Here is a 16,866-nt window from a genome sequence, read left to right on the forward strand (position 1 = left end):
GCTGGTTTTATCTCCTACCAGGACCTCTAGTACTGCTGGTTTTATGTCCTACCAGGACCTCTAGTACTGCTGGTTTTATCTCCTACCAGGACCTCTAGTACTGCTGGTTTTATCTCCTACCAGGACCTCTAGTACTGCTGGTTTTATCTCCTACCAGGACCTCTAGTACTGCTGGTTTTATGTCCTACCAGGACCTCTAGTACTGCTGGTTTTATCTCCTACCAGGACCTCTAGTACTGCTGGTTTTATCTCCTACCAGGACCTCTAGTACTGATGGTTTTATGTCCTACCAGGACCTCTAGTACTGATGGTTTTATCTCCTACCAGGACCTCTAGTACTGCTGGTTTTATGTCCTACCAGGACCTCTAGTACTGCTGGTTTTATGTCCTACCAGGACCTCTAGTACTGCTGGTTTTATGTCCTACCAGAACCTCTAGTACTGATGGTTTTATGTCCTACCAGGACCTCTAGTACTGCTGGTTTTATGTCCTACCAGAACCTCTAGTACTGATGGTTTTATGTCCTACCAGGACCTCTAGTACTGCTGGTTTTATCTCCTACCAGGACCTCTAGTACTGATGGTTTTATGTCCTACCAGGACCTCTAGTACTGCTGGTTTTATGTCCTACCAGAACCTCTAGTACTGATGGTTTTATGTCCTACCAGGACCTCTAGTACTGCTGGTTTTATGTCCTACCAGAACCTCTAGTACTGCTGGTTTTATGTCCTACCAGAACCTCTAGTACTGATGGTTTTATGTCCTACCAGGACCTCTAGTACTGCTGGTTTTATGTCCTACCAGAACCTCTAGTACTGATGGTTTTATGTCCTACCAGGACCTCTAGTACTGCTGGTTTTATCTCCTACCAGGACCTCTAGTACTGATGGTTTTATGTCCTACCAGGACCTCTAGTACTGCTGGTTTTATCTCCTACCAGAACCTCTAGTACTGATGGTTTTATGTCCTACCAGAACCTCTAGTACTGATGGTTTTATGTCCTACCAGGACCTCTAGTACTGATGGTTTTATGTCCTACCAGAACCTCTAGTACTGATGGTTTTATGTCCTACCAGGACCTCTAGTACTGCTGGTTTTATGTCCTACCAGGACCTTAGTACTGCTGGTTTTATGTCCTACCAGGACCTCTAGTACTGCTGGTTTTATCTCCTACCAGGACCTCTAGTACTGCTGGTTTTATCTCCTACCAGGACCTCTAGTACTGCTGGTTTTATCTCCTACCAGGACCTCTAGTACTGCTGGTTTTATCTCCTATCAGGACCTCTAGTACTGCTGGTTTTATCTCCTACCAGGACCTCTAGTACTGCTGGTTTTATCTCCTACCAGGACCTCTAGTACTGCTGGTTTTATCTCCTACCAGGACCTCTAGTACTGCTGGTTTTATCTCCTACCAGGACCTCTAGTACTGCTGGTTTTATCTCCTACCAGGACCTCTAGTACTGCTGGTTTTATCTCCTACCAGGACCTCTAGTACTGCTGGTTTTATGTCCTACCAGGACCTCTAGTACTGCTGGTTTTATCTCCTACCAGGACCTCTAGTACTGCTGGTTTTATGTCCTACCAGGACCTCTAGTACTGCTGGTTTTATCTCCTACCAGGACCTCTAGTACTGCTGGTTTTATCTCCTACCAGGACCTCTAGTACTGCTGGTTTTATGTCCTACCAGGACCTCTAGTACTGCTGGTTTTATGTCCTACCAGGACCTCTAGTACAGCTGGTTTTATGTCCTACCAGGACCTCTAGTACTGATGGTTTTATGTCCTACCAGAACCTCTAGTACTGATGGTTTTATGTCCTACCAGGACCTCTAGTACTGCTGGTTTTATGTCCTACCAGGACCTTAGTACTGCTGGTTTTATGTCCTACCAGGACCTCTAGTACTGCTGGTTTTATCTCCTACCAGGACCTCTAGTACTGCTGGTTTTATCTCCTACCAGGACCTCTAGTACTGCTGGTTTTATCTCCTATCAGGACCTCTAGTACTGCTGGTTTTATCTCCTACCAGGACCTCTAGTACTGCTGGTTTTATCTCCTACCAGGACCTCTAGTACTGCTGGTTTTATCTCCTACCAGGACCTCTAGTACTGCTGGTTTTATCTCCTACCAGGACCTCTAGTACTGCTGGTTTTATCTCCTTCCAGGACCTCTAGTACTGCTGGTTTTATCTCCTACCAGGACCTCTAGTACTGCTGGTTTTATGTCCTACCAGGACCTCTAGTACTGCTGGTTTTATGTCCTACCAGGACCTCTAGTACTGCTGGTTTTATCTCCTACCAGGACCTCTAGTACTGCTGGTTTTATCTCCTACCAGGACCTCTAGTACTGCTGGTTTTATCTCCTACCAGGACCTTAGTACTGCTGGTTTTATCTCCTACCAGGACCTCTAGTACTGCTGGTTTTATGTCCTACCAGGACCTCTAGTACTGCTGGTTTTATCTCCTACCAGGACCTCTAGTACTGCTGGTTTTATCTCCTACCAGGACCTTAGTACTGCTGGTTTTATCTCCTACCAGGACCTTAGTACTGCTGGTTTTATCTCCTACCAGGACCTCTAGTACTGCTGGTTTTATGTCCTACCAGGACCTCTAGTACTGCTGGTTTTATCTCCTACCAGGACCTCTAGTACTGCTGGTTTTATCTCCTACCAGGACCTCTAGTACTGCTGGTTTTATGTCCTACCAGGACCTCTAGTACTGATGGTTTTATGTCCTACCAGGACCTCTAGTACTGCTGGTTTTATCTCCTACCAGGACCTCTAGTACTGCTGGTTTTATCTCCTACCAGGACCTCTAGTACTGCTGGTTTTATCTCCTACCAGGACCTCTAGTACTGCTGGTTTTATCTCCTACCAGGACCTCTAGTACTGCTGGTTTTATGTCCTACCAGGACCTCTAGTACTGCTGGTGTTCTACCTGTGTAACGGGATGATGGCGTTCCACCATGATGGAGCTCATGGGCGGGGCCACGCCCATCACGTGGAGGTGTGAGCGGGTGGTCTTGGCGAGGTCAGGGCGGGTGGTCTTGGCGAGGGCGGGGCGGGTGGTCTTGGCGAAGGCGGGGCGCGCTGTGATGCGTGCTGTCACCGTCTTGGAGGGTTTCTGTTGAGCGGCCGTCACCACACGTCCGCTCAGCTGAAAGCAGTTTGAACGACATTTAAGATTTATTCCACATTATGTTTCTAAATAATTCAACATTATAAACGTTGTTGTCGGGTAGAAACCTGATGAATAACGTTACTTATTACAATGTGTCAAATAGCTCTATATTCTTTTTCTAAATTTGTTTGTATCCCACGATTTTGTAACCCATATTTTTTCACCCAGTGCCAATTGCCCATGTAATCCTGGGCACTACTCTCCCTCTGCCAACCTAGGGAGAGCCCAAGCTGAAGCTCATGCCTCCTTCAATGGATGAGGAGCAAGCAGGCCGCTTCTTATCACCCGACAAGGGGGAGTTTCCCTGGTTGGACGTAGCGCGTGGAAGGAACACGTTATTCCAACCAGTTCCCTTCCCCTCCATCAGGCGCCCCGGCTGACCAGGGGGAGGCGGTATAGAGACCAGGATTACTGCATGTTTTTTGTGAGGGTACCTACCCTAGGAGACACGGGGAGAACATGCAAACTCCACACAGAAAGGCCCTTTCACCAACCCCACCTAGGGTATGGGCACTGATGACGCGGAGGAGAGAACACGCCCACAGCGGGAATCTAACCCAGGACCTTCTAGCTGTGAGGCGACAGCACTGCCGACTGGGCCACCGTTCCCCCAAAATAGCTCTATATTCTGATAGCAATCATTGCGATAGAGTTTTTGTTGATCAACAGCTTCCTCCAGCTCTTAAGTAAAACACGAAATGTATTTTATGGTCGGGATTCACATTTTATCCAATCAGGAGAGTGCAAAAGGCTCAAGTAGTAATTGAGCATTGACCAATCCCCATGAGTCTCCCATCAACGAGCCTGTTGGTTGGTCACCGCTGAAGAGTGTTTAAAACCAGGAAGGCATCTGTGTAACCACTTTAACCATTATGATATACTTTGGCTATTCAAAAATAGCTGATAAACAAGCTCATAGCGCCTCACTCAATGAGCTTGTAGATCTGCTATTTATGAAAAATCTTGATTTTTTTTTTAGGCACATTTTGAATATATATATATTTTTAAAGCGAAAATTTTTAACTCATATCTTTGCTTCTGGGGGGTCCCTGGAACAACATATTTTGAGAGGGGGGTCCGCGGCCAAATACATATCATTTTGGGGGTCCTTGACATGAAAAAGTTTGAGAACCATTGTTGTTGATTATAGAAACATACGTTTTAAAAACTGTTAGGATCTAGAAGACATTTGTAGAATCCCCCAGAAGCTAAGATTTGAGTTACAAATGTTCACTTAAAAATATATTCAAAGATTTGCCCAAATGTTTCCAAAAATTGCAGATCTACAAGCTCATCAGCACGGCACTCGGTGTCGCGCTCTGAGCTTGTAGATCTGCTATTGTTGAATAGCCAAAGTATAACATAATGGTTAAAGTGGTTAAAATCTAAAATGACAGATGCTTTCCTGGTCTTAATGGGTTCATTGATTGACAGATGTCAGCACAGGTGTTGTCTAATTAGTTTGAGAGCTCAGTTGATGTTTGGTTTCCAGAGAGTGTGACCAGAAGTGAGTCAAGATTTATGTTTTATGATGTTTACTTAGGTTTGGTTCAATTATATGACACCACAGTTTACCTCTATTGCATGGCAGTTGACCAATCTGTTACTATATATGTTTACTGTAAGTCTGCTAAATACTGTATTGACGTTGATTGTCTGTTTGTTTGATGTTATTTCATGTAGAACACACACACACACACACACACACCACACACACACACACACACACACACACACACACACACACACACACACACACACACACAGAACAACATGTAACTTGTGCCTGTGCATATATTGAGTAAAAACCCTAAAAGGACTTTCTTACTCTTGTGTCTTGACTGACTGACTGACACCCCATATAGTTCTACTGTATATATATATCTACAGAGCCTGAACCAATCCTTCAATACAAGGAGAGCGAGAACTCATGCAGGATACATTTTATACTTTGGTTTAAAAAAAATAGCAGATCTACAAGCTCGTAGCGCTACGAGCTTGTAGATCTGCTAAAATGTGTGATGTGTGCAACTCTTTGAATATAGGCTGTGCATATTTTTCAAAGCAAACATTTTTAACTCAAATCTTTGCTCCCTGGGGGGGGGGGGTCCGTGGCCAAATGCGTATCATTTTGGGGGTCCTTGACATGATGTTTTTTTAAGGACCCCTAGAAGCAAAGATTTGAGTTAACATTTTTGTTTAAACAATAATATATTCAAAGATTTGCAAAAATGTTCACGATTGAAAAGAAATAGCAGATCTACAAGCTCATAGCGCGGCACTTGTAGATCTGCTATTTTTGAATAGCCAAAGTATAATATAATGTGTATAGGCTATAGCTAAAAAACTAAAATGACATCAGTGATGTCACACAGTTGCGTTCCCGGATCGAATGGGTTCAATTGGTTGAGTGTCTAAAGGGGCGTGTCTTGGTGGAGTACCGGCCAAGGCTTTACAGATCTGCTTACATTCTATGTGAATGAAACAAGTGTTGTGATTGGTCAAAAAAAAAAAAACATGTTTTCGGGGGGAAGTACATAAGGACAGAAATCCCACCCCTATAGATTAGGCTTTAGTAAAGGTTGGGAACGAGGATAGATGAAAGTGAAATTGGAAGTGATGACACCGAGACACAACTTGAAGTGGAAAACCCATTCTGATAAATGGGTTTTCATCCCTGACTGGATGAGATTGGCAAAACCCGTCTGAAGATATATTTTCTGTTTATTAAAGAGCTGGAGAGACATGGAGACTCCTGTTACTGAACAAACACTCCTATCACAGAGCGTTAATGTTTAGTTTTAATCAAAAAAGACCAGGTATAATTATATCCAGTGTGTGATTGGACGGTGAAAGCAGACCAATCAGCCACTCTCTCACATTATGTTGGCTGTGACCAAAATGTAATGTTTCTTTTGGCAATCAATGTTCAATGTCTTTTATGATGTCTTTAAAACCTCCTGCTTACTGCTGCCAGATTTTATACTTTCACATTAAAATGATTAAAATAAGTCCTGTTCGCCCTACGTTCACTTTATGGATTAAATATTGTCTGATTTATGGATTAAATATTGTTGGGGGGGTGGAGTACAATATGTGTCTTTGAAATGTGGTGGAGTGAACTGCTATTTTCAAATATTTTAGTACTTTTACTTTTGGTACTTTAAGTACATTTTGATGCCAATACTTTTGTACTTTTACTCAAGTAAATTTTGAATTCTGGACTTTTACCTGTAACAGAGTATTTCTATATTGCAGTATTGGTACTTTTACTTAAGTAAAGAATTTGAGTACTTTTTCCTCCACTGCTCTCCACCAAACAGACTACAACAGACTGGTAGTCTGTTGGCAAAAGTTGTCATGTAGTTCAGCAGAAGCAGTCGTCCGATGTGCACATTGTTGTGCAAATGTGTTTGAGCTGGCAGGCTGGCCCATAGACATAGAAACCTAGATACCTCATTGGCCTCTGCAGTTCATTGGAGCGACTGGCATCTCAATACAAGGCTCTTCCGCAGGGCTGTTTGACTACTGACCAATCACTAGGGATGGGCAATATTATCGATCACGTTTTTTTTTTGTTTTTGCTTTTTCAGATACAGGCTTTATGAAAAACATTCAAAGAACCTATCACAGATCTGCAGCTACTCAATATCAGGGGTGGACTGGCCATTTGGCGTACCGGGCAAATGCCCGGTGGGCCGCGGGCCAGTGGGCCGCTGGGCCACCCAAAAAAAATATATATATATTTTTTTTTTATTATTTTTTTAATAAAATATTTTTGCTCCCGTTTTAGGATTATTACGGTCATTTCAGGGTCGTGTGGCCCAATTATTAGTTACGTTAATGTTTGGGCTGGGATGCTTTCCAGCAGGGGCCTCAGTGCGGCTGCAGAGTTCATGTGCAGGGCTGGGCTGAAATGAAACAACCCCCCCCCCCCCCCCCGTTGACAAAACGGTCCGGGGGGTGGTGGGCCGGTCCGGACCAAAATTTTGGTCCCAGTCCGGCCCTGCTCAATATGTAGTGTATATATAAACAATATGTAGTTGTGATATATGTATATATCACAATATATCGCAATATATCGCAATATATCACAATGTATCGTAATATATCGCAATATATCGCAATATGGCATCCGTGGCAGTATGCATACCGCAAAAACAGATCCACCGACGACGCTATTGCCATGGCTCTCCACACCGTCCTCTCGCACATGGACAACAAGCTGCTGAAGGACAAATATGTACGTATGCTGTTCGTGGACTACAGCTCAGCATTCAACACCATTGTCCCAGCAATACTTGACAAAAAGCTCAGACACCTAGGGCTACACCCAAGCATGTGCGACTGGATACAGGACTTCTTGTCCAACCGACATCAGGTGGTGAGAATGGGCAGCATCACATCCGACCCCCTGACCCTCAACACCGGAGCACCCCAGGGATGCGTGCTGAGCCCTCTCCTCTACTCCCTGTACACGTATGACTGCATAGCCACACATGTCTCCAACACCATCATAAAGTACGCGGACGACACGACAGTGATAGGCCGAATCGTCAACAACGACGAGTCTGACTACAGAGAGGAGATCAAATCACTGGCACACTGGTGCCGTGAGAACAACCTCTCTCTTAACGTCGACAAGACCAAAGAACTGATCGTGGACTTCAGGAGGCCGCGGAGAGACCATGCGCCCATCCTCATCGACGGTGCTGCAGTGGAAAGGGTCAGCGAGTTCAAGTTCCTCGGAGTACACATCGAGGAGGACCTCAAATGGGAGACGCACTCCACACACGTGAGGAAAAAGGCTCAGCAGCGACTGTACTGGCTCCGCCGCCTGAAGAAGCTCGGAGTAGGACGTCGCATCCTCAGGCTGTACTACAACAGTTCTGTTGAAGGCATCCTAACAGGCTGTGTCACGGCCTGGTACGGGAACTGCACTGCCCGAGAAAAGGTCAGCCTACAACGAGTAGTGCGATCGGCAGAGCGGATAATGGGAATCGAGCTCCCAGCGCTCCAGGAACTGTACAAAAAGCGGTGCGTGGTCAAAGCCAAGCGCATCATCAAGGACAAGCACCACCCAAGTCACAGACTGTTCAACCCCCTACAACGACCGCGACCGGGCAAGGGGCTCTACCGCAGTATCAAGAGTTCCACCACCAGGTACTGGTGTAGTTTCAATCCGGCTGCTGTCAGAATGCTGAATGGGGCATAAGCCTGGATGAGTTCAGCAGCCTGACAGCAGGCGGCGCAGACTTTTCTGGCTCTTCCTGAACACACCTGTGGATTATACCAGGGACAATGACTTGGACTCTAGCCCCCCCTCGGACACACCTGTGGACTACACCAGGTACAAATGACTTTTTGTTGCACTCCCTCATGGAGCTACATGCGGATTATACTAGGGTCAGTCCACTCTAGGTGGACACGCACTGACCTTTTGCACCTTAATCCCTTGTATAACGCACTGACTTTTTTTGGGTCTTTTTATTGTGCTCCTTTTCCTCTAAGCACCTTAACGTCCTTTGTCTATCATGCACAGTATAAGTATAACATGCACAGTATACAATACATTGCTGCTATGCTCAGGCACCTTAGTTTAGTTTTTTAGTTTTTTTATTATCTCAGGTAATTTGTAAATATGTAGATAACTTGTCTGGCCTTTTGCCTGTTGCTCTCTTGTTTTTGATCTCCTTCCCACCTGCCCCCCACCCTCTTCTTCTCCCCCCCCCCCCCCTCTTCTTTCTATGGAAACTAACGTTGCGATGGGAACGATGTACCAAAAAGAATTTCACCCACTTTTTTACCTTGTAAACCTGTGATGTGACAATAAAACTGATTCTGATTCTGATTCTGAATATATCCCAATATCGTGATACGACCCAAGTATCGTGATGCGTATCGCAATATAATCGTATCGTGACCCAAGTATCGTGATGCGTATCGCAATATAATCGTATCGTGACCCAAGTATCGTGATACGTATCGTATCGTGAGATTGTTGCCAATACCCATCCCTACCAATCACAGCGCGTCTAACTGACTAGTTGCTGCGTGGCTGCCTCTTAAGAAAATACCCGCCCAACCTGCCTCTGATTGGCCTACCGAACGGCCTCTGCCTTTGGCCTCTGCAGTTCGTTGGAGCAACTGGTATTGTGGCCGCCATTTTAGAGGAGGCAAGCTACCATTCAAAGTGACTACTGGCCAATCACAGCGCGTCAACAAATAATAGTCTTTCCAGTAGGAGACACAAAGAGTCTCCTACCGGAAACCGCTGCCTACCGGTCTGCTGGTCATCAAATGATTGTCTTAGGAATGAGACAAAAGCAAAAACATATCCATGAATTCAAGTCTCCATTGGGTGACTAATCCATAGAAAAAAGGGTATTTTTTTGGGTGAACTATCCCTTTAAGTCAGTGAGGGTGCAGGGCGTCTCTTAGTTCTAACATATTGACAGACACTGTATGAGGAAGTCTAACCTGTCTTTGAGAGGTAGCAGTGCCCCCTAGTGGGAGGGAGCTGTGGATCACTGTAGCGGAGGGAAGTCCATCTGTCCTGGAGTCAATCTGAACACACACACACACACACACACACACACACACACACACACACACACACACACACACACACACACACACACACACACACACACACACACACACACACACACACACACACACACACACACACACACACACAGTATTCATTTATCAGACACTCTTTCTCCAGCGTGATTTACAGTAAACAAGGTAAACACATATATAGAATACAGAGAGACAGTGTAGTGTATCAGTAAACTATAGGATCATAGAATACAGAGACAGTGTAGTGTCTCAGTAAACTATAGGATCATAGAATACAGAGACAGTGTAGTGTCTCAGTAAACTATAGGATCATAGAATACAGAGAGACAGTGTAGTGTCTCAGTAAACTATAGGATCATAGAATACAGAGACAGTGTAGTAGTCTCAGTAAACTATAGGATCATAGAATACAGAGACAGTGTAGTGTCTCAGTAAACTATAGGATCATAGAATACAGAGAGACAGTGTAGTGTCTCAGTAAACTATAGGATCATAGAATACAGAGACAGTGTAGTGTCTCAGTAAACTATAGGATCATAGAATACAGAGAGACAGTGTAGTGTCTCAGTAAACTATAGGATCATAGAATACAGAGACAGTGTAGTGTCTCAGTAAACTATAGGATCATAGAATACAGAGAGACAGTGTAGTGTCTCAGTAAACTATAGGATCATAGAATACAGAGACAGTGTAGTGTCTCAGTAAACTATAGGATCATAGAATACAGAGACAGTGTAGTGTCTCAGTAAACTATAGGATCATAGAATACAGAGAGACAGTGTAGTGTCTCAGTAAACTATAGGATCATAGAATACAGAGACAGTGTAGTGTCTCAGTAAACTATAGGATCATAGAATACAGAGAGACAGTGTAGTGTCTCAGTAAACTATAGGATCATAGAATATAGAGACAGTGTAGTGTCTCAGTAAACTATAGGATCATAGAATACAGAGAGACAGTGTAGTGTCTCAGTAAACTATAGGATCATAGAATACAGAGAGACAGTGTAGTGTCTCAGTAAACTATAGGATCATAGAATATAGAGACAGTGTAGTAGTCTCAGTAAACTATAGGATCATAGAATACAGAGACAGTGTAGTGTCTCAGTAAACTATAGGATCATAGAATACAGAGAGACAGTGTAGTGTCTCAGTAAACTATAGGATCATAGAATACATAGAGACAGTGTAGTGTCTCAGTAAACTATAGGATCATAGAATACAGAGAGACAGTGTAGTGTCTCAGTAAACTATAGGATCATAGAATACAGAGACAGTGTAGTGTCTCAGTAAACTATAGGATCATAGAATACATAGAGACAGTGTAGTGTCTCAGTAAACTATAGGATCATAGAATACATAGAGACAGTGTAGTGTCTCAGTTAGGGGTGGGACGATATGAAAATTTCATATCACGATAGTTGTGGCCAAAAATATCACGATATACGATATTATCACGATATTAGCGCGTCGCTTATAAAATTCTTAAAATGCTAGAAAAACAGTGAAATCACTTGACCTGTCATTTCTGTTAAAGAACATTTATTATCTCACTCAGGGCAATTTGTAAACATCCAATACTGGAGGTAGAGAAAGACAATGTAAACATAAGTAATCAGAACTTATCAAGAATCATTCACAATAAGTTATTTATTTTATCATTCAGAAGTAATCAAAGATGATATCTCTACATACAGTGGTGTAAAAGTACAATAAGTACTAAGTACATTTACTCAAGTACTGTATCTTATATATTGTATTTAAGTTTTTTTCATTTTCCAAAAAAATATTTAAAATAAATTAAATAAACGCGCCCCCCTCGCGTATTAGGAGGGCAGGGTGAGTCACCAGAACCAAGGACGGATGTTTTTGATGAATCTAGCATGTTAAAAATAGAGTTTGAAGTTATAATGGGTTTGTATAGGAAGGGGGCGTGTCTGATAAAATGAATATCAAATATCTAAATACTGAATCAAGCAACTTAAAAACGGTCTGGGGGGCTCACAAAAGCCTGAGTAGACGATAAAATGACCAAAAGTTGTTTTGAAAGTGAAATATCCCTTTAAGTACACTTTTGAGGATTTTTTACTTTACTGGAATATTTCCCATTTCCAATAAATTTCTCTTACTTCTACTCCAATACATCTCAGAGGCAAATATTGTACTTTTCCTCCACTACAATGATTTGACAACTTTAGTTACTAATTACTTTGCTGATTTAGATCACAAAACCTACATGAACCACTGCAGCCCTATGCATTTTGGTCATTTGAAGATAGCCGATCTACAAGCTCACAATGTGAGCTTGTAGATCGGCTATTTTCAAACAATTTCTTTTTTTATAGATTTGATGCCAATACTTTTGCACTTTTATTCAAGTAAATTTTGATTACCAGACTTTTACTAGTATTTCTACATTGCAGTATTGATAGTATGTGAGTACTTTCTCCACCAGTCACCACTGGCTATATAAATATCAATCTGACAATGTAAAGTTAAAACGGAACGGGACGTGCAGCAATTGCTGCTATAAAATAATGACTTTATATTTGGTTGCGCGCCGTGTGACGCATCAAAAAGAGCCAATCTACAAGCTCACGAACGCGTCAGATCATGAGTTTGTAGGTCGGCTAATTTTTGCTGCACAACACGGTCGTTCAACTCAGCATATTCACAAACGGCTTATTTTTCGCGTTAACTTGAATTCCACGCTGTAATATGGATGAGGCTTGACAACAACTAGCCTGGGATCCTAACCTCGAATCACCAGGCTTTCCAGCACGGGGGAATCCGTTCGGTGGATGTGAAGTTGTGAGAAGAAAAAAAAGTCAGCAGAATGGAGCAAATCAGTCTGGGTTACAGGCTAGACATTAGACAACAACTTGATATAAACGTGACTAGTTTACTAAAGATCAGCAGCTCAACATATTGGCAATAAAGCTGGGTACAACGCACGTTCTCGACGGCACTGCCGTATATTCTCTATCTCAGCTACGGACACCTTCGTACTAGTGCGTAGCACAACAAGCTAGTAGACTACAGGGACAGTGAGGCGAGTGCACTGACTCGCTGCGACGCTGCCTATTATATTACACCCGCCTTCTTTGAAACTGTATCCGGTGCAGTCCACACACATATATATGCATGCTCACAGCTGTTTCCGTTTCCTTTGATTCTCTCTAGGCCGGATATGCAACCTGGCAAAGCAAATGGACACCAACATCTTTTTTGGTCGAACTTTATTTATTTATTTATTTTCGCGATAATTACAGTACCTGCGATACAGTTATCGTGGACGTTTTTTATCGCGATATACGATAATATCGTATATCGTCCCATCCCTAGTCTCAGTAAACTATAGGATCATAGAATACAGAGAGACAGTGTAGTGTCTCAGTAAACTATAGGATCATAGAATACAGAGAGACAGTGTAGTGTCTCAGTAAACTATAGGATCATAGAATACAGAGAGACAGTGTAGTGTCTCAGTAAACTATAGGATCATAGAATACAGAGAGACAGTGTAGTGTCTCAGTAAACTATAGGATCATAGAATACATAGAGACAGTGTAGTGTCTCAGTAAACTATAGGATCATAGAATACAGAGAGACAGTGTAGTGTCTCAGTAAACTATAGGATCATAGAATACATAGAGACAGTGTAGTGTCTCAGTAAACTATAGGATCATAGAATACAGAGACAGTGTAGTGTCTCAGTAAACTATAGGATCATAGAATACATAGAGACAGTGTAGTGTCTCAGTAAACTATAGGATCATAGAATACAGAGACAGTGTAGTGTCTCAGTAAACTATAGGATCATAGAATACAGAGACAGTGTAGTGTCTCAGTAAACTATAGGATCATAGAATACAGAGAGACAGTGTAGTGTCTCAGTAAACTATAGGATCATAGAATACAGAGAGACAGTGTAGTGTCTCAGTAAACTATAGGATCATAGAATATAGAGACAGTGTAGTGTCTCAGTAAACTATAGGATCATAGAATATAGAGACAGTGTAGTAGTCTCAGTAAACTATAGGATCATAGAATACAGAGACAGTGTAGTGTCTCAGTAAACTATAGGATCATAGAATACAGAGACAGTGTAGTGTCTCAGTAAACTATAGGATCATAGAATACAGAGAGACAGTGTAGTGTCTCAGTAAACTATAGGATCATAGAATACATAGAGACAGTGTAGTGTCTCAGTAAACTATAGGATCATAGAATACAGAGAGACAGTGTAGTGTCTCAGTAAACTATAGGATCATAGAATACAGAGACAGTGTAGTGTCTCAGTAAACTATAGGATCATAGAATACATAGAGACAGTGTAGTGTCTCAGTAAACTATAGGATCATAGAATACATAGAGACAGTGTAGTGTCTCAGTTAGGGGTGGGACGATATGAAAATTTCATATCACGATAGTTGTGGCCAAAAATATCACGATATACGATATTATCACGATATTAGCGCGTCGCTTATAAAATTCTTAAAATGCTAGAAAAACAGTGAAATCACTTGACCTGTCATTTCTGTTAAAGAACATTTATTATCTCACTCAGGGCAATTTGTAAACATCCAATACTGGAGGTAGAGAAAGACAATGTAAACATAAGTAATCAGAACTTATCAAGAATCATTCACAATAAGTTATTTATTTTATCATTCAGAAGTAATCAAAGATGATATCTCTACATACAGTGGTGTAAAAGTACAATAAGTACTAAGTACATTTACTCAAGTACTGTATCTTATATATTGTATTTAAGTTTTTTTCATTTTCCAAAAAAATATTTAAAATAAATTAAATAAACGCGCCCCCCTCGCGTATTAGGAGGGCAGGGTGAGTCACCAGAACCAAGGACGGATGTTTTTGATGAATCTAGCATGTTAAAAATAGAGTTTGAAGTTATAATGGGTTTGTATAGGAAGGGGGCGTGTCTGATAAAATGAATATCAAATATCTAAATACTGAATCAAGCAACTTAAAAACGGTCTGGGGGGCTCACAAAAGCCTGTGTAGACGATAAAATGACCAAAAGTTGTTTTGAAAGTGAAATATCCCTTTAAGTACACTTTTGAGGATTTTTTACTTTACTGGAATATTTCCCATTTCCAATAAATTTCTCTTACTTCTACTCCAATACATCTCAGAGGCAAATATTGTACTTTTCCTCCACTACAATGATTTGACAACTTTAGTTACTAATTACTTTGCTGATTTAGATCACAAAACCTACATGAACCACTGCAGCCCTATGCATTTTGGTCATTTGAAGATAGCCGATCTACAAGCTCACAATGTGAGCTTGTAGATCGGCTATTTTCAAACAATTTCTTTTTTTATAGATTTGATGCCAATACTTTTGCACTTTTATTCAAGTAAATTTTGATTACCAGACTTTTACTAGTATTTCTACATTGCAGTATTGATAGTATGTGAGTACTTTCTCCACCAGTCACCACTGGCTATATAAATATCAATCTGACAATGTAAAGTTAAAACGGAACGGGACGTGCAGCAATTGCTGCTATAAAATAATGACTTTATATTTGGTTGCGCGCCGTGTGACGCATCAAAAAGAGCCAATCTACAAGCTCACGAACGCGTCAGATCATGAGTTTGTAGGTCGGCTAATTTTTGCTGCACAACACGGTCGTTCAACTCAGCATATTCACAAACGGCTTATTTTTCGCGTTAACTTGAATTCCACGCTGTAATATGGATGAGGCTTGACAACAACTAGCCTGGGATCCTAACCTCGAATCACCAGGCTTTCCAGCACGGGGGAATCCGTTCGGTGGATGTGAAGTTGTGAGAAGAAAAAAAAGTCAGCAGAATGGAGCAAATCAGTCTGGGTTACAGGCTAGACATTAGACAACAACTTGATATAAACGTGACTAGTTTACTAAAGATCAGCAGCTCAACATATTGGCAATAAAGCTGGGTACAACGCACGTTCTCGACGGCACTGCCGTATATTCTCTATCTCAGCTACGGACACCTTCGTACTAGTGCGTAGCACAACAAGCTAGTAGACTACAGGGACAGTGAGGCGAGTGCACTGACTCGCTGCGACGCTGCCTATTATATTACACCCGCCTTCTTTGAAACTGTATCCGGTGCAGTCCACACACATATATATGCATGCTCACAGCTGTTTCCGTTTCCTTTGATTCTCTCTAGGCCGGATATGCAACCTGGCAAAGCAAATGGACACCAACATCTTTTTTGGTCGAACTTTATTTATTTATTTATTTTCGCGATAATTACAGTACCTGCGATACAGTTATCGTGGACGTTTTTTATCGCGATATACGATAATATCGTATATCGTCCCATCCCTAGTCTCAGTAAACTATAGGATCATAGAATACAGAGAGACAGTGTAGTGTCTCAGTAAACTATAGGATCATAGAATACAGAGAGACAGTGTAGTGTCTCAGTAAACTATAGGATCATAGAATACAGAGAGACAGTGTAGTGTCTCAGTAAACTATAGGATCATAGAATACAGAGAGACAGTGTAGTGTCTCAGTAAACTATAGGATCATAGAATACATAGAGACAGTGTAGTGTCTCAGTAAACTATAGGATCATAGAATACAGAGAGACAGTGTAGTGTCTCAGTAAACTATAGGATCATAGAATACATAGAGACAGTGTAGTGTCTCAGTAAACTATAGGATCATAGAATACAGAGAGACAGTGTAGTGTCTCAGTAAACTATAGGATCATAGAATACAGAGACAGTGTAGTGTCTCAGTAAACTATAGGATCATAGAATACAGAGACAGTGTAGTGTCTCAGTAAACTATAGGATCATAGAATACAGAGACAGTGTAGTGTCTCAGTAAACTATAGGATCATAGAATACAGAGACAGTGTAGTGTCTCAGTAAACTATAGGATCATAGAATACAGAGACAGTGTAGTGTCTCAGTAAACTATAGGATCATAGAATACAGAGACAGTGCAGTGTCTCAGTAAACTATAGGATCATAGAATACAGAGAGACAGTGTAGTGTCTCAGTAAACTATAGGATCATAGAATACATAGAGACAGTGTAGTGTCTCAGTAAACTATAGGATCATAGAA

At 41.8% G+C, this 16,866-nt stretch overlaps 1 protein-coding gene across 1 annotated transcript in view; it reads right to left on the reverse strand.

The window, feature by feature from the left end:
- poc5 (POC5 centriolar protein homolog (Chlamydomonas)) overlaps window positions 1-16,866 on the reverse strand; it is a 33,226-nt gene that overhangs the window by 2,280 nt on the left and 14,080 nt on the right. The window contains exons 7-8 of the mRNA XM_080433206.1: window positions 9,656-9,742; window positions 2,933-3,151 (exon numbers count right to left, since the gene is read on the reverse strand). Coding sequence (XP_080289332.1) covers window positions 2,933-3,151; window positions 9,656-9,742 — 306 coding nt within the window. The remainder of the gene's footprint in view (window positions 1-2,932; window positions 3,152-9,655; window positions 9,743-16,866) is intronic.

Source organism: Gymnoscopelus braueri (genome assembly GCF_963280865.1).
Source record: "Gymnoscopelus braueri genome assembly, chromosome: 7".
NCBI classification, from domain to species: domain Eukaryota; kingdom Metazoa; phylum Chordata; class Actinopteri; order Myctophiformes; family Myctophidae; genus Gymnoscopelus; species Gymnoscopelus braueri.